This window comes from Amyelois transitella, chromosome 2 (assembly GCF_032362555.1).
Source record: "Amyelois transitella isolate CPQ chromosome 2, ilAmyTran1.1, whole genome shotgun sequence".
NCBI lineage: Eukaryota > Metazoa > Arthropoda > Insecta > Lepidoptera > Pyralidae > Amyelois > Amyelois transitella.
Genome location: NC_083505.1, coordinates 6,411,820 through 6,435,375, shown reverse-complemented (window position 1 = coordinate 6,435,375; position 23,556 = coordinate 6,411,820). Strand labels below are relative to the sequence as shown.

The window sequence follows — 23,556 nt, the reverse complement described above, 5'->3', positions numbered from 1 at the left end:
CAGCTTGCATAAATAGAGGACTTAATAAGAGTCGGCCACTTACTAGAAATTTTGCGACATTAGTAAGATAAATAATTTAAAAAAAGTTTTTGGTCTTCTTTTGTCACAAATTTTTTTAAAACTATTCCTAAGATTGATTGATATTTTAAAATTGTTTATTGCTGTCTATGTTTTGATGATTGTTTTCAAGGTTTAATTTAAAGTACGTCAAATAGGAGATGATAATTAAAACTGATTGTGATATTGTCAAAGTAGTTTTTATTATTACATAATTTAAAGTAGTTTTTTATTTAAAGTATTGATCTTCTTTCGTCTCTTACAATTTTTTAAACTAATTTCTTTGATTGATTGTATTTTTTTTTTATTGTTGTCTATTTTTTGTTGATTGTTTTGAAGGTTTAATTTTAGTAAATTAAAATTTGAGATGATAAGACTGATTATGATACCGTGAAAGTAGTTTTTAAATCATTATTCTTATAATGTTGTTTATTTAATATATATACACAGACTTTGCTTTGAGGCAAACAACAAATCTGATTTACTTAAAGCGAACTGAATAATTATTGAAATACATATTTATTTCGGTACTATTTTAGAACAACTGACGAACAAAACATAAGAATAGTTTTTTTTATTGTCTATTTATATTCTATCTACATAATTTTTCCTATCATATTACACTCTTATTCTGTTACACATAATTATACCTATATTATAAATACATTTTGAATCCTTCCGCTTGTTTTATTTAACCTTCGCAAGTGTTACTGATCGGGAATACAAAGTGACATTGTGTAACAGTGTTACTCATTGGGAAAACGATAGTTGCAATGTGTATCACTGCTACACAACGGGAATTTTTTTCCCATTGAGTAACAGTGTTACAGATCGCTGTGTGACTGAATGGGAACCAACCGCCATCCATTTCCTTGCCATACACATGCGTAGCCCACGGACACGTCCACTCCCTGCAGACGCGAGCGCAGACCACGTAATTCTTATTACACTATTCATACAGCCGCGTCGAGCCCGGTCTTCTTACTCTTATTACACTATTTGTTGTAAGACTGAGACAGTCTAATTATCAAATGGTCTAAGCTTTTAAAACGACAGCCGCCACGTCCGTCAGTCATGTATCTGTCATCTCACTTCTTCGTTCTTTTACAATATCTCTATTTAGTTTGTGGTTCATTTACACTTAATTTCCGTAGTTAGTTCATAATCTTAACTCGTTCTCAATAGTTATCGTGGTCACTGACTGACCATTTATTGAATTTATCAACAATATTCTTAGGTAGGTACCAAAGAGGATAAAATAGGTATTTACATAGTATCTCTGTTTAGTTTGCAGATAGGTACTCGTGCCTTGTGTATTGCGAAAAAATAATCGCCAAAGTATATCCTACATACAAATTTATATATTTATTTATGCATGTTTCATTTAATTAAAGGATTCATCCAAACCGTGTCACCCTAAAGATTTAAAATATCAAGTGGTGGATATGGATTCCAGAGCCGCAAAACTAGCTTTAGCTCGAAAGAAGGTAAGTAAAAGTTCATCAACAGTTGCAAACAGAGTGATATCGGAAAGATTTTCTACTAACTTACCTTTACAAACATCCGGTTTAATAATTTACGGTCATACTAGCTGTTCCAGCGGTTTTGTTCGATTGTAGCATAAGTTATGGATTAAGTACTTTGAACAAATAGGTATACATAGGTACAAACTTTGGCAATTTTGACAAATTAGGGCAAATTGAAAGAAGGAAATTATTTTAGTGTATGTAAGATACCTACTAAAATTCTGAATTTCTAAATCGTCAGCTGATTTTTTGCCATCCCATTCAAATTGAGTGCAATTTGAATGGGATGGCAAAAAATGGTTGAAAGTTTTTTTTTATAAATCCTTTAAATCTTCATCAGATTAAGAAGTAAAAAAAAATACCTTATTTGAGTAGAATGAATGAAATAGTTGCCCAAATCTTCTTACAAAATAATCCAAGAATGTTTTTGCAATGTATACCTAATAAGACATAAAGTTTGTTGCATATTAAGATATTGGTAACACTACATTAATTAATTTATCGGAGTAAAAAAATAATTTGCTCAATAAGTAGAGATTAGTCAAGTTACATTCTTTGTAACTGACTTGACCTCTATGGGGCAGCGATAGCAGCTTTTGTCTGTTGCACAGTAGGTCCTGGGTTTGAGTATGATGGTAAATTAACTTTTTCTGATTGTCTTATTAACTTTTTCTCTTTATAAAATTTGTTATAAAATATACTTAGTATTGTTGAATTAGTATCTCATAAGGCATGTCTTGAAACAAGGCTTACATAATCTGTGTAATTTGTGCTTAAAAAATTTATAGGTATTGGTAGATAAATGTCAATCTGAATATTTTTTTACAACATATTTAAAGGATATATATTGACATAGATAGAATTTAACTACTGAGAGAGCTGTCAAAGGCAAAACAAATGAATATACAAGGGAATAATCAATGAACTTGTATGAGAATCATGAAAATAAGTGGATAAAGTTCAAGAGTTGAAAGATGTATTTTATGTTTTAAATCTTACAACTACATTTTTTTTATATTTTTCAGTTGAAGGATCACCAAGGAAAAAAAGTTACAACTACTCAGAAAACTGACCTATCTATTATAGCCTCTGAAGAAATTCAATATGATGCAGGCCAAACAATAATCAATAATTATGCAGAAAAAAGTGCTCATGATGAAAGTTCTGCACATGCAAAAAATGAGTTAGGCAATCAAAATGTGTATGATGGAAATGAGGATACTAAGAGAGATATAAATGTTACAGAAATTCTTATTTCTAACAAAAGAAATTTAGAACTCCAAATTGCAGAATTACAAGTAAAGTTTGAACAATTAGAAAAGGAACATATACAAACTATGCAAAGTTTAAATCTATCAGAAAAACAAATCCATAGATTAGAAACTGAGCTTAAAGCTCATTATGATAATAACATGTCTGTCAAAAAAGAGCTGCAAGAGAAAGAAAATTTGATAAATGAATTAAGTGACATCAAGATGTCTTACTTGGAGCACAATAATCATATGACTGAACAATTGGAAGTTACTAAAACCATGCTAACTGCTAAAGAAAATGAGAATGCATCTCTAGTTAGTAAATTAAATCAGGTTGAGAATCAACTAGATGGAATGAAACTGCAATTACAACAATTGACAAATGGTTCATCAATAAAAGTGTCTCAAAATGGTAATGATATCTCAGAAGTAAATGAAGTGTTGCTTCAGAAAATTTCACTATTTGAACAACAACTTAAATCATCACAAAAAGAGAGGGATCAGATTAACATTCATTATGAACATTATGTGGCAGAACTAAATGAACAATTAAAATTAGTTATGAAACAAAATGAAGAAATGAGTAGAGAAATCCAAGCTCTTTCTTCTAGAGAGTCCAGTCTAGTAGAACAGATCAGTGATATGGAGATACGATTACAAAATTTTAGTGAAATGAAACGATATGTTGAGGTGGATTCTAACAAAACTGTACATGATATAGAATTGGAACAAAACTATAAAAATATTCAAGTAAGTACTGCAATATGTATTGTTATGTTTCAAATTATCCTTCAAAAGTAGTTGCTACATAAAAAATTGTAACATCTCTAATTACCATTAATCGCAACAAAATAAATATACATTTTCACTTGTTATACCTTGTTCATCAATTTATTTTAATTCTAAGAGCTTATTTAGTGTTTTATTGTTAAGTTTACAATGAAATTCGTTTTACAACACTTGATTCAACATCCCAAGAATATTTTATTGATTTAAAAATAATATACTTTATTGTCTAACACATTTTTTACATTTAAAGTATTGAGGTGTAGTATATCATTCACCATGAGAGTAGAATTGATATTTTTTGCTGTTCATGCAATCAGTCTGGTGCTCTCCCAATGGAGACCTCCTCTATTTGAAAACTACAGTATTGTTCATTGTCAAGGTCTTGAATTATGGTCTTTTCAGACTCCTAGAGTATCAGGGACTATTAGCTGAACTGCAAGGCTGCTTGTTTTGTAGTTAGAAGCATGAAGGCTAATCTTTCTCTATCTACTTATACTCTATAAACTTACTATCATCTCTACCTTAACTGTTCTTATTTGTAGACACTCATGAATCTCAGAATTTCTTATGAACCATGGTATGTTAGCGAGATGTTTCTGTATGGAGTCTTCAGCCATGAGTAAGAGTATGCAGCCACATGCTGATCCTCACAGTTGGATGCTATATGCCCATACTGGCTTTATTAATGCTTTATAAACAAGGAGTTATTTTTTCGATTGAAAGTTTGAATTATTGCCAAGAAGTTATTGAAACCCTCGAACCTAATATTTAATTCTTCTCTTTTACATTCAATGTGTTTTCTTCAAGTGAGTCTGCCGTCTAGATAAATTCCTAATATACGCTCCTTTCTTTTTGTCGCTCTTAGAATGACTATGTGGTAGTTGTTAAATACAAATAAATACAAATACTTTATTTGCTATAAATGCGGTACAATTTTAGTTGTTACAAAGCATATATGTATATTTCGCGCAATTAACCAGTCATGGCATGCAAAAATACAGACAATTTAAATTAAATGATTATGAATTAAAATTATGTCATATTAAATGTTCTTGTCAAAATTTATTTTTTATCGAAATATTCGTCAACAGTATAAAAAGATTTTTCGATAAGCCACAGTTTTAATTTAGTTTTGAAGGCATTCAGGGATAGCGACTTTATATCCTCATTGAGGCCGTTGTATATTTTGACAGCCATTTGATAGCTATTTTAACCACCCAGCTGTACAGGGGGGACAATCCTCGCTCATTGTTTCTTTTTCTTCCTTGGCTCTTCTTTCATTATGGACTGGTGAAAAATCACTTTTATTTCTCTAACAGCTTTATTTTTTTGGACCGGGAAGGAGGTTTACAAAGAAAGTTGAAGTCGGCAACTTATCAGGCCATATTTCCCTTATGTAACAATTTTGGTGTAGTGTGGTGCAAATTCCTTATGACAATTTTGTAGGGTCTTTTGTCTTTTCTATTGAATGTAGGTCTTATGAGTCCATTTTCTCGAACAAGCGAGATTTTGTTCTTGTAGACCTCGACATTAATACGAGGGTCAAACTGTAAGTTTTTATAAAATCAAAAACTGAGCATTCTACTATAATATTAGTTATATTATATCTTTTTAAAATAGTGTCCCTTTACGTCAATACATCGCTGCATCCGATGGTACCATTGGGAGAAGCACCTTGCCCACTCTTCCTTAGATGTCTCTTCGACGGCCCTTTCAAACGCAGCGACTGCTTCCTCAGCGTTCACGAAACGTTTACCCCGAAGTTTTTCTTTTATTTTGGGGAATAAATAGAAATCACAAGGTGCAAGGTCGGGGCTGTATGGCGGGTGACCCAGTAATTCCACATTTGATATCTCTAAAAAGTCGATGGTTCGCCTGGCGGTGTGCGCCGAGGCGTTGTCGTGAGGAAGGATTCTTCTGCGAGGTCGTTTCTCCCGAACTTTTTCAAAGACAAGTGGCAAACAAATATTGGTGTACCACTCTGCATTAACTGTTTTTTGATCCTCTGAAACAATTGTTGCGTAATGGCCTGTCCTTCTGAAGAACGAAGCCACCATCTTTTTTCACACACTTCAACCTCTCTTCACTTTTGTGGGCAACTCCTCGAACGGAAACACCCACTGCCTTTTAGTTTCTGGATCATAACAATAATTCCAGCTTTCGTCACCCGTAAGTATTTCGAATACGGCATTTGAGTCACTTCCTTAAATTTTTCAATCATATCACAGCACCAATTGACACAACGGAGTTTTTGGACCTCAGTCAAATTATGGAGTATCCACCGGGCACAAAGCTTTCTGACCTCTAAATGTTCATAGAGGATTTTATGGATTTGGCTCATACCAATGCCTAGACTTGTCCGAATCTGCTGATAGGTAACTCTTTTATCAGGCTCTATCATACGCCGCACAACACTAATGTTTTCTTCAGTCGTCGCCGTAGAAAGCCATCCCTCACGCAGATCATCGGTGAGATTAGACCGACCACGCTTTAATTAAAATTAACGGCTGGACGTGTTATAAAAAATTAACTATTACAAACACAATAAGACACAAAACATAAAAAAAAAACTTAAAGCCAAAAGCATGCAAGTGTGTGCAACAGTAACACAAACGGGCTATAGCTCAGCGATATGTTGCTGCGCACAGGCGGCAACCACCTATTTTCAGATAGCATTCATCCTTAATTCACTGTGACCTTTTAAATCTATCAAAACAACTTTTCAGAATAGGTCGAAAGTTTTAAGATTTTGGAACAAACTTTTTTCAATGTCAAACCTCTCACTGTTTACCGCGTTAAAGAAAACGACCCGCAGCCGTTTCCTGTCTGTGTCACTGCAGTTTTTTTTGTTGAATGATTTGCAGTTTTACCACGTTTATAAGTCACCTCGGCAACATTTGACGGCGCAGAATAGCGCAACCCACCGCCAAATCAAACCAAGTACATTAAACTTCAAATCCGAAGTAAAAATGTCTTCTGCTATCTCACTCATATTAGTACAAATAGCGGACAGTTCACTTCGCTAGCTCTGACTCTAAACTGCTTTATACAAAAATAAGACTTCTGTGCAGATACGGTGTAACTTATAAAAGTGGTTCGTAATACTGTACAAATCCTTAAAATCGACGAGTTTCTGGATTTATTTATCTTTCATTAATTATACAAAAATTATTCAGGAAAGATTTCAACAACTTCTTGTCCAGTATGAAGAAATAAAACAAAAATATTTTGCAAGTGAAGCCAGAGTGAAAGAACTATCTGAAATTAAAGAATCTGAAAACAAGCAAGACGATATAAGTTTATCTAAATTACAAGCCGACATGACTAGCGACAAGATTGCAGCACAACGAGCAACAGAGCAAAACAAGAAACTGAAAAAAGACATGCAGGAACTCGAAGAAGCTTACGTCAAAATGGTACGTATGAAGTATGTATATATACATTAAATACATCTCGTGTCAGTGAACGGGGTATCTTAATCATACTACCCTTTGGGAATTTGAGCACATAAAAATATGCTGGGCTCACGATGGAATTTTGTTTTTAGACTCGCCTAAATAGTGCAGCATCATCTATGGTACCGATGGCTTTATTTAATCTGTGTAAATCTGTGTAAATGAAACGTCTGCTTTTTAGACCACTGTATTTCGTAACAATGACACATCGGCCCCCTTCCCTTATGGTAAAAACGATACTTTAAGTCAAACGTTGACTCAAACACTGTCTTGACTAAAACACTGATACATAGAAAAAGATTTATTTTTAAATAAGGATACAAGGTACCACATAATGACGACAATGCAACTTATAATCAAATCAATTATTTTTTATTGACTTCAAAGTATTCATAAACTCATCATGCTTTTGCTGCTGTGCTGCTTTATTAATACATGATTGTTGAATTATAAATAAATATAATAAATCTTTATTGTCTCGCTTAATTCGCTGTGATTTATTGTGGTGAAATAAAGTGTTATTGTATTGTATAATGAAAACGAATATTAAATAGATATACTAATTTGAGTGGTTTAGTCGTGTCGTGAACGCAACAGAGCAAAATAGTCACTGTGAGATAACGAATTTTTGTTTGATACCAAATTATTACTTAATAGTACATACTTTTTGCATTTTCAGACCAAGGACAAATTAGAGTTAACAGAAAAGATTGCGGCAGAAAAATTCTTGAATAGAGAACTAACAATAAAATTAGCAGATATTGAAGAAAAAGCAAAAGATATGAATATTAAGATAATGGCCAAAGATGAAGAAATGATACGTCTGCAGAATAATTTTCGCTCTACCGAAAAACAATTAGAACAATTAACAAAAGAAATAAAAGAAAAAGAATTCAAGAAAAACGAAGAACGCCAGGAAAATTTAATGGTTGAACGACAAGATTCTGATATGCAAACAGAAATCAATAACAGAGAAAACAAACATATCCTGTTCGAAAATGAAAAAAAATTAAGTGACGCAAACAGCGAAAACGAATCTTTGATTATAAAAAATGATGAAGCAATGTCGAAATTACAAGAACGATTTTTAAAAATTATGGGTGAGGTCGCTGATCTATCGGATGAGAAACATAGACTAGAACATATAATTCTTCAGCTACAAAATGAAACTGACACTATTTGCGAATATGTTGCTCTGTACCAACAGCAACGTAGTTTATTAAAAAAACGTGATGAAGAAAGAAATACACAAATAAAAATATTCCAAGAAGCATGCAGGAAGCTTCAAAATCAAATAAAAGAGCTAAGTAATCTACTAGTAAGATTCGCCGAAGATCAAGAATTATCAAAGTACTTCTTAAACGAGTCCAGAAAAAGTGACCTTGAAAAGGTCATGTATTTAATTTCAAATCTACAAAGCAATTATCTGATTGATCCCAATCTCATAAATACGGATTTGAAGAATTTTTATCCCTGTAGTTGTTGTTCTGGGAAACTAATAGAAGTTTAATTACAGTTATTTTGGAATTTAATGTACAGTTTATTTATAAAGTAGGTACTCGAGTGACCGAGCGGTGCTTGGTGGATGTCAGAAAAACCATAAAAAAACAAAAAAGTGTGTGATGACTTTTTTTATATTACCAAAAAAATCCTTAAATTTAAGAGCTAACTCTCCATATAATGTCAAACTCAAGTACTGCGGTACAGAGCAAATAGAGAAAGCACTGTACTATGTTCCGTTAAATGGAGCTACTTAATACATACATAGAAAAAAATTTAAAACAAAAATCAGTGGACGTCACAAAAACCATAAAAATAAAATACAAATATATACATATATATGAAACCACCAAAAACATAAGAATACCAAAAAAACAGCTCAAGTGCGAGTCAGACTCGTGCACGATGGGTTCCGTAATTATTTATACTGCTGGGTAGGTACTCAAATATTATTTTTTTGTATTCACGTTTCTACCTGTTTATTATAATAGACCAAAAAATTGCTTAAAAATAACATTTGTTGAATGGGTGCCTCCTTTAATAATTATGTACCTTCCCTCTCATCTCTTCGGGTTCCCGGTTGCACCCTCCACAGAAGTGATTCGGGGCCCGGGGTCCGCCTTCCGACTTTTCTCTCTACTTGGTCCGGATATCGGCGCCCTTGGATTTCATTCCATGGGCTTTTGCGACGTCCAGCCATAATCTTTTCGACCTGCCCCTTCTACCTGGGCCTGGCGATAGCGGCATGGCCATACATAATATGTACGGAAAACGGCAGACTACTTGGGGAACATATGTTTTATATATGTTCCCCAAGTAGTCTGCCGTTTTCCGCAAGACATGACCGTACCAGCGTAGGCGGCTCTGCTAACATGAAAGTCACATTCCGCGGATATGGGAGTTCCTCACGCGGTCCTACCGTGGGGATCTACACATCCAGCGCAGCATATTCACTGACAGAGAGAGTATCACCAACAGTGGTCCAGACTAAAGAACCGGAGTGGCGATACATATTAATAATAGGCTATTACACTCTTTTTTGAAAACTGTTTTAAATCAATCCTTAGACTGTGTTATACCTATAGAATTTTTATTAAAATTTTTTGAAGCCGAAAAGTGCTCTAAAAACGATTTATTATTTATGATTTTGTATTTTCGCGCGAAAACGCCATCCGCCATGCTGTTTTGACTCGTGACGTCATACTTTTAGTAAACAATACGGCTCTAAGTACGTAAGACTAAAGTAAAAAGATTTTTGTATTGTAATGAATTACAATACATATTGTTGGTGTCTTGTTTCTGAATGCAAGAATACAAGTATGAAAACACCAGAAAAATTGTGGATTCCACTGCCAAGTGATATTAAAATGAGAAACACTTGGTTGAAATTAGCAAGAAGAGATCCAAAGGCATTGTCTACAAAATCAAGATTGTATTTCTGTGAAGACCACTTTGATGTAAGTTAGCATTCATTGTAAATAGTAAAGTAACCACAAGTCATGTTAATATAACACCAACAACCTTTGAGTACTTTTAGGTTATGTTATGAACCTATGATGCGAGTTGATTTCATATTATATACTTATTTCATGTTTTAGCTCGAAAACGATATGAAGAATTATACAGAATTATACCCAAAAACGTGATAGAAATTTTAAAATTTCAAAATAAACAGAGCCTGACATCATCAATATGTTTTCGATTCGATATTTGTTTACTAAAAGTATGACGTCACGTCAGTACCCAACATGATGGATAGCGTTTTCGACTTTTGAAGAACAGATTAAAAAAGAGGATTTTTTAAATTGAATTATAAAATCCATATTGCACTTTTATGAATAATAATCGATGTTTTTCTTTTATTTTTTACAAAATCTATAAGATACGTGCATTTTTATATTTTTTTTTACATGGTGTAAAATAGCCTATTGTGTACCTTATTGTTATTTAATTATTTATTTACATACATACATACATACGTAAAATCACGCCTCTTTCCCGGAGGGGTAGGCAGAGACTACCTCTTTCCACTTGCCACGATCTATGCATACTTCCTTCGCTTCATCCACATCTAATTATTTATTTAGAAAGGTAATATACAAACTAGTTAATATTCTGTGAACATTTTAAAGTAAAATGGTGGCTAGTGATAATTTCGCTATGAAATTCCCTCTGATGGCTCAGTTAGCGAGTGATTCGACTTTTAAGTTAGTCCCTGGCAACATACTGTTTTAGTTTTTAGCATTAACATTTCTGGTGGTTTCTATTGATTTTTTTTTTATTTATACTATTTTTATAATTTTTGTGACTTCTTTGTTTTTGCTAATTTTTATGGTTTTTCTGATATTCTTGGTATTTTTTTTATTTATTCTGACATCCATCGAGTACAGCTCGGTCATACCCAGGTACTATAGTTATACACAAATATTGCTCGTGTAAAGTATAAGATGTATGTAAAGCTTTTATTTACTAGTAAGTTTGAATCACATGCCCAACCTTTGAAATGTTATTTGTAGATCATACTATTCCATGCACCAGTGACTGACATACTTATCTGGGTATTTGTATTTGCATCAAATCCAGCAGTTTTCACTGATGCGCATAGGCTATTTGACAAAGTTCTAAAAACTGTTTTAGGGTAGTTATTTGTTTATAAGGAGCCCTAAAAAAACACTTTTCTGTCTTTATTTAAGCTATTTTATAAAAAAATCTAAAAAGAAAATGCAATATTAAAATATGCCGCCAAAACGCGACTTTTAACTATATGGCGGCCATGGCATGCAGTGACGTAAATTTCGCATAAATATCATACAGAGCTTGTTGGTGTTCCGAATAGTTTTGATTTTCTCGTTTTATTTAACTTGTGCCATGTCATATGTTTGAAAATTATTAAAATGAGTTTCTATAAATGTTGTGCAGTACCTCAATGCACTAATACAACAATAAAAACTCCTACGAAACTGTTTTTTTCTGTGCCGATGGATTTGAATATTCGCAAGAAGTGGTTTCAGCTTGCTCGGCGTAATGCTGATGATGATATATCACCAAAACACGTCCTCATTTTTGTGAAGACCACTTTGATGTGAGTATTTACGATGATAAGTTCTTATTAATCGGCAGCATAAAAATCTGGATTGTCTTTGAAGTAGACGCCAACCATTATTGCGTCCACTTTTGGTAGGTTTCGACTGTCAGCTTTCTCGAAATTGGTTTCCATTATTAAATACCTATGTTATCTGAGCGATAAAACACTTATAAAATCTTGAAAAATAATAGCGAACACCAAGGAACGGTGCGATCCACAGTCTGTTTATGCGTAATTAACGTCATAATAGAAATAGCCAATCACGGTCGTTTTTAGTCACGTGACAGCTGCATAAAAAAAACCCTAATTTTCGGAGACGGATTTTGTTAAAATAATGCAATATTTTTATCTCGCTTATTACAAATCGCTCTAAAAAATAATATTAAGACTGATGACATAAAAGAAATGTATATTTTTATTACAGTCAAATAGCCTATTTAAAAGTTTGCCAACACAAATATATAATGTCCTGGAAAGAAAGTTACCGGGGGTAATTTAATAATGCAATTTTTGGTTGAAATAAAATTTAAATATTGTTATTGTTTCTCTAAACCTTAAAATATCATCCGCGCCTGCGTCGTATCCGCAACAATAGAAATCTGAATAATATATGACCGTTAGACACTAGAATATCCCCTCATCCCCTTTCCATGGTTGTCGTTTGTGGTTGTGTTTTCTTTCTTAGATGAATAAGGGAATAAGCACAATCGTGCGAACTTTCAGTGTGCCAAGTGCTAGTCTTTCAGCGCCGTCGAGACAGTTGGATCTATTGTCAATTGACGTGAAAGAACGACAAACACAAACACACATACAATTATAATTGTATGTACTACAATAGAAATCTGAAAATAATTATTTTCAGATTTCTATTGTAGTAACCCTTAGCTTCTTGCCAACGGTACAGTTTCAAATGGAAGGAACCATCTCTTAACCCTTTCCATGCGGAAGCATTATTTCAATTTCGCCGTCTCTGTACGGCTTTGTATTTGGGCCCTTCTATAAAACGATGGGCGATATATCACGTCCTAACAAAAATGGTTCTACTGTACGGAAGGCGTATTATTGCGCCCTGTAATTTTAGCTAGACGCGGTTGGTGTATTATTTCGTTTTCAAAATTATATAGACAATTTTGGTGTTGCCATACCTTGAAACAATAACGTCATTATAAGCAGAAATGAGCAAAATTGAATTATGATTAAGAATAATGAACAATTGCTGCAAAAATACAAAAAAAAAATCAAATATATAAAATTTCTTGCAAATATATTTTTATAAAATACTGGATTATGTAGTACCTATATTGAAATCAAATTTTTATTAATCATAATAATTTTTTGGGCAACTGGGTACGAGCAAGCATATAAGCAAATTAACACTTAGTTTTTACATACTCATTTAACATTTTTATAATATTATATTATCATGCCTTTAAAAAAAAATCTATTGTAATAATAAAATGTAACGAGGGTAGCTTAAAATTTAATTTATGAGACTGGCTGGCTAGTTGACATATCTTGTACATTGTATAGTGTTTGTATTGGGCATGGAGTTATCGGATTTGGAGAGTCATCATAACATTTCACTTTATTTTGTAAAATTCGTTGCGGTATACTTGAATTAAATACTTGAGATTCTTTGACCTCGTCAATAGTTTCGGGAGAAATTTCATTGTTTCTTCCTCGTTTTCTAGATAAAATACTTTGCGACATCTCATTATCGTCGATAAAATTTGGTTGCGAATATGGTTCATGCTCGTCAATTTGAGTCTCATCTGAAGATTTATCTTTAAAAATATTATCGAAAACAAAAGGATTCGAGGTAAAACACATTATTAAGAATTATAAATAATAAACTTACCATTCATATTATTCTCCATTTATTAGTCTTATGAGAATATAATATAAAAAGCTTCAACACTATCGGCGTAAACCATGCACTCGTACCTACATAATAATAAGTAAGTATTTTTCTACCGTTTCACGTAAGGTTGTTGAGTTTATAACTACAGTACAGGGGAACCAACTGTCACATTGGTCTAATCATTTAACACAAGGATTTCTCTTGGACGCAATAATACGCCCACCGTGTCGCCAACGGTTTTTAGTTATACGTGATATTACGCCAGCCGCATGGAAAGAGTTAAAGCCGCTGAACAAATAAATCTCTAGCGAAAGCAATAATTCGGGCTCAACCACCTTAAAAAGATCGCCAGGCTATGTGTTATGCCTGAGGAACCGTGGCCCCAGAACTGCAAAGAGGCTGATAAACCTCTTCTGGATATCGAATAAAATCACAAAAAAAAAAATACTTTATTTTTCTCTGCGATAAAACATGCGCAATCGACGCCATTGTTTTCTTGACTCATGGCGGATAGTGTAATTCGTCGTGTTTCGACGGTTTGGCAAGAGCGCATGCATTGCGTACCAACGTACGTTGGGATTAGGTGTAGAAAAAAAAAAGAAAGGTAGAATGGAATGAAACTTTATTCTAAATAAATACTTTAACACTAGCGGTTAATTCTTCGTTCGCCTCAAACTATGTATACTCGTATTACGATTATCTATCGTGGCAAAACGTCTTATTAAGTAGGAGTCTCAGAAGCACATAACTTTGAACACAGCTTTTAAAATTATGTGGTTGAAGATAACGTATTTTAATACGTTTTACGTTATTTAGCTATCTAGATAAAAATTTAAAACCAGACGAACATGTTAGGATAATAATGGTATTAATAGGAGTTTCATTTAAATGGGTAAATATTTTTACCATGGCGACACATGATATGTCCTAGCCATGTGGTAAAAAAACCTAATACTTATTATCTGGTGGTATAATTCATCAATACAATAATATCATAAAGTCTTGGATGGCCCAAAACTAGCTTTATTTGAGATATTCTAGCTTTACAATTTTAGTTTCTTAACACCTGCAACCAAAGAAATTGAATATTAAAAAGGACTCCTCAAGGTTTCCGGCACTTTGTGATTCCACTCCATCTCTTTCCCATGGCCCCATGGATGTCGTAAACAGCAAGGGATATGGACGTGATTATATGTAAGTGACGTGTGGATCCCGGCACCAACAGAAAAAAATATAGTAGGGGAGCGGGGGGCTAGTTGTAACATTTTTTTGTTTCTTGGCTATAAACGCTTACTTGTTTGGTATTTAGGAAATCTAACAGTACTATTCTAATGAAAAACTATTCAACTAATGATTCCAAATAAAATTTTGATCAATCCTGTAAAGACTTCTTGTAGAAACGGCTTTAAAAAAAAACTGACGAGTGTTACAACTTACCCCGCGATAGGGGCTAGTTGTAACAAGGCTTGGGGTAAATTGTAACGTTAGGAATTAAAAACTAGTTTCATATTTTATAACGATTTATTTGGCATAAAAACATAACCCACACTTCTCTAAACCTATTTGGTTCAGACTTTTAAGTTAAATTATTATTTCAACAGAAAAATATTTCAAACATGATTTCTTACTACAGCCATAATAATCTTAACTACTTCAGTAATCTGAATTTTGATTCATTTATCGTATTTAGCATTATAAATCTTCGGCATGTTATAACAAACTTAAACTGCTTAGCTTTATTCTTAATCTAATAGAAAATATTAAAAAAATTACAAAAACATGTTCTTTCTTAAGTAAGTAATCAACCTTTTGATTGACGTAGGTAAAATATGGAATCTATGGTCTTATTTTAGATGGGGAGAACATGTAAGCAAGTACTCAGCTATTTTAGCTTCTTCTTCCTCTTTAAAACCAATCTGGGTTTGACTAGCCGACTGATAAAGATTGGTTACTCTTCTTCTTTTTCACATATCTATATAGCGATACATGACATAAATTTAAACGTTTTGCAGCTTTTCGTACACTGGTTTTATTTTTCAATACTACAGCAGAAGCCAATTCATGGCTTTGGGAAGCACCTTCAGTTTTTCTTTTGTTGTTTCTCATTCTGAAATAGATAGAACCAATGAAGTTCAACAAAAAGTATTCAAAACATGAAAATAATAACTTGTTACAACTTGCCCCGTAAAAGTGTTACAACATACCCCACGGCAAGGTTTTTTGAAATAAAATCTATTTAAAAAATTGGCGCTTACTTGAAATATAAATACAATTACTATGATCACACTAAACAAATGATAAATGTATCTGTATAAATCAACAACTGCTAAACAATTGTATGTCTAAGATAATCAATATTGTGCAAACAAAAAAAAATCCATTACCTGGCTTCATCGGAGCGCCTGCACAGCACCGCTTCCTGCGCCGTCTGGTGGGATACTGATTGCACTTTTATGATAGAATGGGTATTAAATAGGAGGTAAAGTTGGAAATCAAGAGTATATTCTTCCATTATGTAGGTAAAAAATCCATGTTACTACTTACCCCTGTTACATCTAGCCCCTCGCTCCCCTACCACTCCATCTCTTTTACATGAATGTCACTAAGGGATATGCTTATAAACTTGGGATTTTTCTTTCAGGCGACGGGTTTGCAACCTGTCGGTTGGTCTGGTACCTAAGTTATAACTTCGTAACTACTTTTTTCACTACGGTTTTTCACAGGTGATTTACATATAATTAGGAGCGTTGTCAAAACTTTGTTTCGTCAAAATCGGTTAAAGGAAAAACGAGTTATACGTATGTATTTCATTTAGATAAAGCTAGAATTTCTACCTTGTTTTATCTAAGTATTTTTTTATTTTTGATAACAATACAAATTCTATGATTAAGCCAAATAGCTGAACGTGGCCTATCAGTCTTTTCAAAAGTGTTGGCTCTGTCTATCCCACGGGATATAGACGTGACCGTATGTATGTGTGTATGTATGTATACAAAGTTAATACTAACCTTATTTGAGCGTTTTAGGCTTTATGACCTATCTCGAGTTGTCTTGAGATATATATACTGCCTAATTTTGACCAAAATTTCAGTTGCTTTTTTTTGGACTTTCAGCAAAGGCATCTTTTGACTGGAAAAAACGTTGCGTTTATTAAAATGTTAATGTCAATGAAATTTTGCATGTATTTAATAAATAAGGAGTACTGAAAAGGACACGGGGCACTTTCACGGGGACAGTGCCGCGATAACTAATAAGCGGAAGCTTGTACAGAATAAATAAATTTGGTCAAGTATGTTTAGTACTCCCTTTCAGAGGCTTTAAGTCACCAAAAACCAACATACCATATTGAACTGTATAAAGCCATAAGTAAATATTAAAATAACAGAAAAAAATTCTTGTGGCATTAAGTCTATGTGTTGTACATTTTACGTGAATAAAGTTTAAGTAAATAAATAAAAAATAACTTTAAAGAAATAAATAACAAAATATGCCCACCTCAAAATACCTGTGATAGAGCACAACTCCATACACACAGCCAATTGACACTAACATTTGAATGATAAGCCAAACCATGACATTCCATACTTGAGTTTGCTCAAATAGTTCTTTCCTGTTTTTTATACACAACATAGATTCAGTAACCATTATGGCCCCATATACCCAACACTGGGTACCAACTCTTTTGCATTTTGGATCTGTCACATAGATATAATACTGCCTGAAATAAAATAGGTAACGTCTTTTATCATATTACATCGAAACTCATTTAAACTTATAAAACATCTGTAAAAGTATTAAATCATTAACACAAACCAAATTCGAAAAAATAAAAAAATTGCAGTGGTTGTTACTTGATGGACATAATTATGTAGATTAAAAAAGGAGGTATTTTTTGTATCTATTTATTAAACATCACATACAAACTAGTACACTAGAAAAATTTATTGTGTGTATCACAAAATAAACAGTTATAGAAACTTTGAACACTGCAAGATAAATACCAGTAACCAGCAGCTGCCAGTTATGTTCGTAAATCACAAGCGACCTTTAGAATTTAGTTAAAATGCCAAAAATTTACAAATGGTTATACATTTGAACATCGTTACACCTGTTCTTATTGCGTTCTCATCAGTTGGTAAGGGAGCATAACAGTACTTTAAAAAGGGAGAAAGTAGAAAATTACAAACAAGGGATGTACTTGTAAGTAGGAAGTATATAAATAGATTGAACGATGAATAAGACGTAGGTAGATGAGATGTGTGATATTGAAGATGGTACGTAAGGAATACAAAGCTTTGGTAAAGATTTATAAAGTCAACCTGTGGAAAAACTACAACTACAGATCTGACCAGGATCAAAAACTACGATAGTAGTAGTTTTAACCCTTTAACCGCCACACTTAATATTAGTTGTCGTGCCCCCAGCGCCAGGCACATTAAAATGACAAATAAATACCTACAACAAATAGAGATGTTCAGTAGTACCTACCTATAGGTATCGATATTTCTTTCAAAAGGGGCATGCGTCTCGTTCGAAAACTTACTATTTTAGGTAAATATCGTAACAGATATATAGAAAGCGTTACTTTGTAATTTATTGTAATTTTATTTCCAATATTGGTAGGTACCTTAATAACACAATGAAACAAAAGCATATAAAAAAATATTTTTTTGAAAAGAATTACGTAATAAACTCATTTATTTCTAGAGTAACAATTGCTCTATTTGTTTTATAATAAATAAGTAAATATAAACAGTAGTAGTTTAAATTTTGTGGGTTTTTGTGTCAGTCAATTATCGTTTATGCCCCATCCCTACTAACGGAATATTCCGGCCTTGGCGTTGGACATCAATACACTTTTCCATAAATACTATCAGTAATTTCTTTAACTTTAGACATTAATTTTAAGTCTTCTAATTATGAAACTTAAGTGTAATCAATAGTAATTAATTACTTCATCATCTAATAATGACACCTATTTTTATATAATACAGAATCTATCAAACAAAAAGGCAGATTAAATGAGTAGTGGTATTTGAACGTAAATATCCGTCCTTGGCGATTCGAGCCCGAAAATGTTTGACGGATTAATCCGTTCTTGGCGATTAAAGGGTTAAAAGGAGAAAAATGTGTGATAAAGATGTAGAAAGAATATTTTGAAGATTGTTCCCTGATTGCTCCCGGTTTTCTCCACTGGGTACGAGTGGAATAAAATAATGTCGTTCGTTCCCAACGGTGACAATTGGAACTTTTTATTTCCCATTCAATCCGACCGCTTTAAACAGAGTCTAATTGCAAACATAAATCGCAACATTATAAAACAAAAAAAAAAGCTAAATAATTAACATGCCTTAGTACTTATACACATAGTACATAGTCTTAACGCATGCATATCTAAACTACCGGCTACCGGCAAATAGGTAAATTAAAATGTATATGCGATAAATAAAGCTAGGCCCAACAAATTATTTACTCATGACTCTTGTTATGGGATACTAACTCGACGAAAGGACACAATAAATTTGTAATAAATACTTGGATAGATGGACATCTAAGACCCAGTCTAATAAAAAAAGTTATTTTTCCATTATGACATGACCTGATCGATCGATCCCGCGACCTTATGTTCAGATCGAGAATCCGACAACTGAACCAAACAGGTCGTCAAAACCTATAAATTAATATAAGTACCAACTTACATTCAAATCAATAACCAAGCAATATTTTTAAATTTTATAATAAATACCTACGTACCTTACGGAAGGGGCAACTATCACCCCGACAAGACAGAGGCGTGCTATAACCAAAGGATGCGATGGAGGCATTTCGAATATGTGTTTCAAGAAAAATGTGTTTAGTTCTGATATTTGCCAAAAAACAACCAGTTGCGCAAGTGCAAAGAATCTCATATAAGTACACGTTGGATCAAGCCACCGTACCGGCGTCCACTGAACGGGTGTAAATTGGAGAATCGCTCTTTTAATTTTTCCAGTTGTTGAAGAAATGTCCCTGCAAAAGTCAATTGAATTTGAGTGTCTCTTATCGACTGTTGTTTAGAATACTTTTGGCTACAAAAACTATTCTTCAAAAGTAACACTTAGTATTCCAGCAAACGAACATGAATAACACTGATGAGTTATTGCTACGACAATAGTGATATTTGAATCAGAATTATGAGCTGAATTATCACTTTTACACAAAGAGATTCTTGGATGACCGCTGCAACCTATGCAGGTGCTTCCCTGCGCATCACCTATTTTAGCAAGGCACCTCAGCGGTTTGTCCACAAGAGCAGCCCACTTTTATTGATGTTGATAATATAAATGGGACAAATCACACAGATTGAGATAGCCTCAAAGTAATTTCATGACTGGTGTTATAAGATACTTCTTCCTTCTGGGGTAAAGCTCTTGAAACGGGCCACCGCCGGAGAGGGGAGGGGGATGGGGTAACATCCCCCCTCCCGTGACCCCCCTTGCCGGAAGCCTATAGTTTTTTTTTACGAATTTTTAAAGTTTTCATATAAAAGGTGTGCTAAAGGTCATTAACCGCCAGATGGGCAAGGGGGGGGGGGGGGGGGAAGTAAGAAGGGATGAAAGGGGTGAAGGGAAGTGAAACCTAACCTAACCTATACTAGATTTTTTTGACTCAGTTTGAACGCTCCGCTTTGGTGGTTTACACCAGCCTAGCCTAACCTAACATAACCGAACCGAGTTTGATTAGTGACCTATTTGTTTTTTTCAATGCGGGGGCCTACCGACCCCGCGTATCGGGGGGTCGGTGGGCCCCCTGTACCCCCCGCTGTCCGTTTACCGACAGCTACTTTCAAAGTCAGCAGATAAGATGACAATAGCACATAACCAAAATGGCGGATTGCGTTCCGTTCATAGTTAGTGTCTTTTTTGTTTTTACTTTTAAGCAAAGTTTTTGACTATTTTTTTTGGTGCTAAAATATATTAATTAATGTATTGTACATGTTTAATGGACAAACTAATTATGTAATACTAAATTAACACAGTTATAATGACAAAACGAAAATATTGCGTTTTGTTTAGTGCAATTTTTAAGATTTTCAAAAATTCATATAAAAAAGGGGGGGCTTCCGGCAAAAAAAAAATACTTGGGGGGGGGGTCATACAAACAATAAATAGGGGGTAATACAAATTCGAACCTGGGACCTACTGTGTCACAGAGAAGCTCACAATCAATGCGCCACAAAGTATAAAAATAAAAATAATTACCTTATGCTGACCCACTTGTATTCCCTCATTTCTAAAGCTTTACATATTTTAAGACCACACCAAATACCAAAACCATTGCATAAAAGGACATCTAAAATAATAGAATCCCACCAACATTCTAAGAAATTAGGAAGCAGGTGAGCAAATGCAATCTCGGTTATCTCCCACATGATAGAAATTGCCCATAATAAACCCGCATGCCTAAATAAAATAGCTTTAAATGTCCAACCTAAGAAATGACCCCAGGCAAACACATCTAAATATGACCAGATCCTAGTTAGACTAATATCAGAACAATTTACTGCATATTCCTGAAACAAGAAAAAATATTATCTACACACCTATATTTATTTAAGTGGCACTACTCTTTTTTATACCAGACATACTGAGCAGGCATTGTTTTTAAGTACCTACAAAACACAAGAAAGTGTAAGGTAGTGCCAGTTTGTCATATCTATATTGTTAAATGAAAAAAAAAAGGCAGGCATGGTATAAAATAAGCAATAATAGGCGATTGAGGGAGCGGGCGCGGGCGGCACCGAACGCGATGATAATCGCAAGTTGCGTTCTGATAGAAGACCGCAGCGCTCGTAAAATGCAATAATTGTACCTAGGTCTAAATAATTAGGTTTAAGTTATACAATTTTTTACATTTTATTTAATGCTTAAAAATTATGGTACGGTGGCGCCATACGCCATCTTAGAGAAATCGCAGATTACAGAGATTTCTTAGAGTTTAGCTGAGCTGTTAGGGTTCAACATCAGCTGTTCCAGATTCCAAAATAAATTATACCCTATATGTTGGCCAGGCATAAGAGCTATACAACAAAAAAATTTCATTCAAATCCACTCAGTAGTTCCGGAGATTAGCATGTACAAACAAACATAAACATACAAAAACACTTGGTAACTATTGCTTCATCATAATATATTATTTTTTTGATAATATACTCAATATACATGCAAACTTTTTTTACTTTATGTATTAATGATTGATTGATATTGTCAAGACTAAAGTATTGTTTCTGCTTGAGCAGATTATCTACACTTAACCCTATGTAATTAATATGTCAATATTTTACAAACCTTGTCCATATCTATGTGGAAGCTTCGTAGCTTGGGATCATACCAATACATTATGTCATATATGGTTGAATAATTTTGAAACAGTAAAAATATTAAAGCCAGTAGATACAAAACAGACAGGCCAAATACGATTCTCCATACTGCAGGGTGTGGTCTGGTAAATGGTCCATTTGGAAATGTAAGTACAGATATAATGAGGAAAAAGAACACTACACAGCAAATACCAGACCAAATATTTTCCTGCGCATTATTTTCATTTCTGCAATAATAAAAAAATATCCATTGAAATAAAATAATGATTCCAAGGGTTTTTTTTACTTAAAGATCACTTAAAGATCTGCAATTTAAAATACTGCTTACATTAATAAGAAAGTGGGTTCCCAGTGGCACCCTTTATTTAAAGCCAAGGGTTGACTATGTTATAGATTTGAGAAGGATATTAGCTTTCTCACTTCTACTCCCCAAAAGAATCAAAGAACAAAAAAAGTTCTCTTTTTTTTTCTCCACCATCTCTGATGTTGTCCACGAATTAATTAATTTGCAGTGGTCCTATTTCACATTTTTTTATTTATTTTTAGGGACTAAAGGCCAATAGATACATACCTTTCATACTAATGTTAGTATGTATGTACATAAATAAACTGCTAAACTTGCATAATAGTTATGAATGTGGATGAAGCGAAAGGAGTATGCAGAAATAATGTAATGTTACCTTTTGCGCCAAATAAAGCTTTTTTCTTTCAAATATAGTGGCAAGTGGAAAAAGGCATGAATTATGCATGTTAACTTAAGGATTTAGATGTCGCAGTGTCTCGTAGCGAAGGAGACCTTCGCCGGAAACGCCGATACAAGACACCTTTTGGCCAGAAGTCCGCAAAAGTAAACGTTTAATTTAACAAATTAAAGTCCAGAAGCCATACCTCACAAATGCAGTGTAAACGACAGACGCAATAGAAATAGCAAATAGCGATAGCGTATGTGGTTTATAAAAGAATTCTAATGAAATATCATCCACAGGTCGTTCATTAACAGAACTAAAAGCTTCCACATATTCTCTTCGTAACATCTTACTCGTTTCGGGCATTGCTTCTACCAGATGTACTTTTTAGGGTTTATGAATAAAATTTATTCCAAATAAGCCATTAAACCACCGAACAAACATTTTTTTAGGTTTGTCTAACAAACGTTTAATGTTTAGAATTAGATTATTACACGCGTAGATCAATTATACCTAGTTTTCTCTATCTACGATCTACGATATGTCTTGGATAGGTCCAAAGACAGATAGGACACTCCTTGGTTCACCGTTTAGTTCCTTTGTATGCGCATAGCGCTAGTGTCGCATCTGTCACTAGTGATATGCAAGTTAAACTAATGTTGACAAGCTAATGATGTACCTACTCGATATAGAAAAATGCTGTTAGGGTTTCTAATGTATTGTACGTACTTTAATTATATCATATATATAATAAAACTAAGTTGATAAAATGTGTGTGCCGATAAAACTTAAAAAGGATTCCCGATACGATAAAGGGACTTATATAGTGCAATAGCCCTTTATCCCGCTTCGAACAAGAAAGTTCCCGTTTTAACTTAAAGGGCGTATTTTTAAAGATATAAGGGCTTTTCCAATTCCTTAACTTGAAAATTAAGTGAAGTAGTGGCGCCATCTGTTGTCGAGTAGTTGAACTCCATTCAGAACA

General features: G+C 33.6%; 2 protein-coding genes across 4 annotated transcripts; one reads left to right on the top strand and one right to left on the bottom strand.

Moving 5' to 3' along the window:
- The first annotated feature begins 1,110 nt into the window (after nucleotides 1–1,110).
- LOC106143216 (golgin subfamily A member 2) lies at nucleotides 1,111–12,204 on the top strand. Its single transcript, XM_013345241.2, has 5 exons — nucleotides 1,111–1,294; nucleotides 1,452–1,544; nucleotides 2,609–3,586; nucleotides 6,802–7,041; nucleotides 7,760–12,204. Exons 2-5 carry the CDS (start codon nucleotides 1,503–1,505, stop codon nucleotides 8,588–8,590), a joined length of 2,091 nt encoding a protein of 696 aa, XP_013200695.2. The 5' UTR covers nucleotides 1,111–1,294; nucleotides 1,452–1,502; the 3' UTR covers nucleotides 8,591–12,204.
- A 1,950-nt stretch (nucleotides 12,205–14,154) lies between these two features.
- Nucleotides 14,155–23,154, bottom strand: LOC106143185 (phosphatidylserine synthase). 3 transcript variants are annotated; one of them, XM_060947215.1, is made up of 8 exons: nucleotides 22,774–23,154; nucleotides 21,854–22,112; nucleotides 20,768–21,078; nucleotides 19,281–19,535; nucleotides 17,022–17,244; nucleotides 16,535–16,655; nucleotides 15,911–15,974; nucleotides 14,611–15,633 (listed from the first exon to the last, which is right to left on the bottom strand). In XM_060947215.1, the coding sequence occupies exons 1-6, from the start codon at nucleotides 22,935–22,937 to the stop codon at nucleotides 16,614–16,616; spliced, it is 1,254 nt and encodes a 417-aa protein (XP_060803198.1). In that variant the 5' UTR covers nucleotides 22,938–23,154; the 3' UTR covers nucleotides 14,611–15,633; nucleotides 15,911–15,974; nucleotides 16,535–16,613. The 3 variants fall into 3 exon arrangements, with proteins under 3 accessions (XP_060803187.1, XP_060803193.1, XP_060803198.1); XM_060947204.1 differs by lacking the exons at nucleotides 14,611–15,633; nucleotides 15,911–15,974 and adding an exon at nucleotides 14,155–14,592; XM_060947210.1 differs by having other exon boundaries at nucleotides 14,610–15,974.
- Between the last annotated feature and the right edge of the window lie 402 nt (nucleotides 23,155–23,556).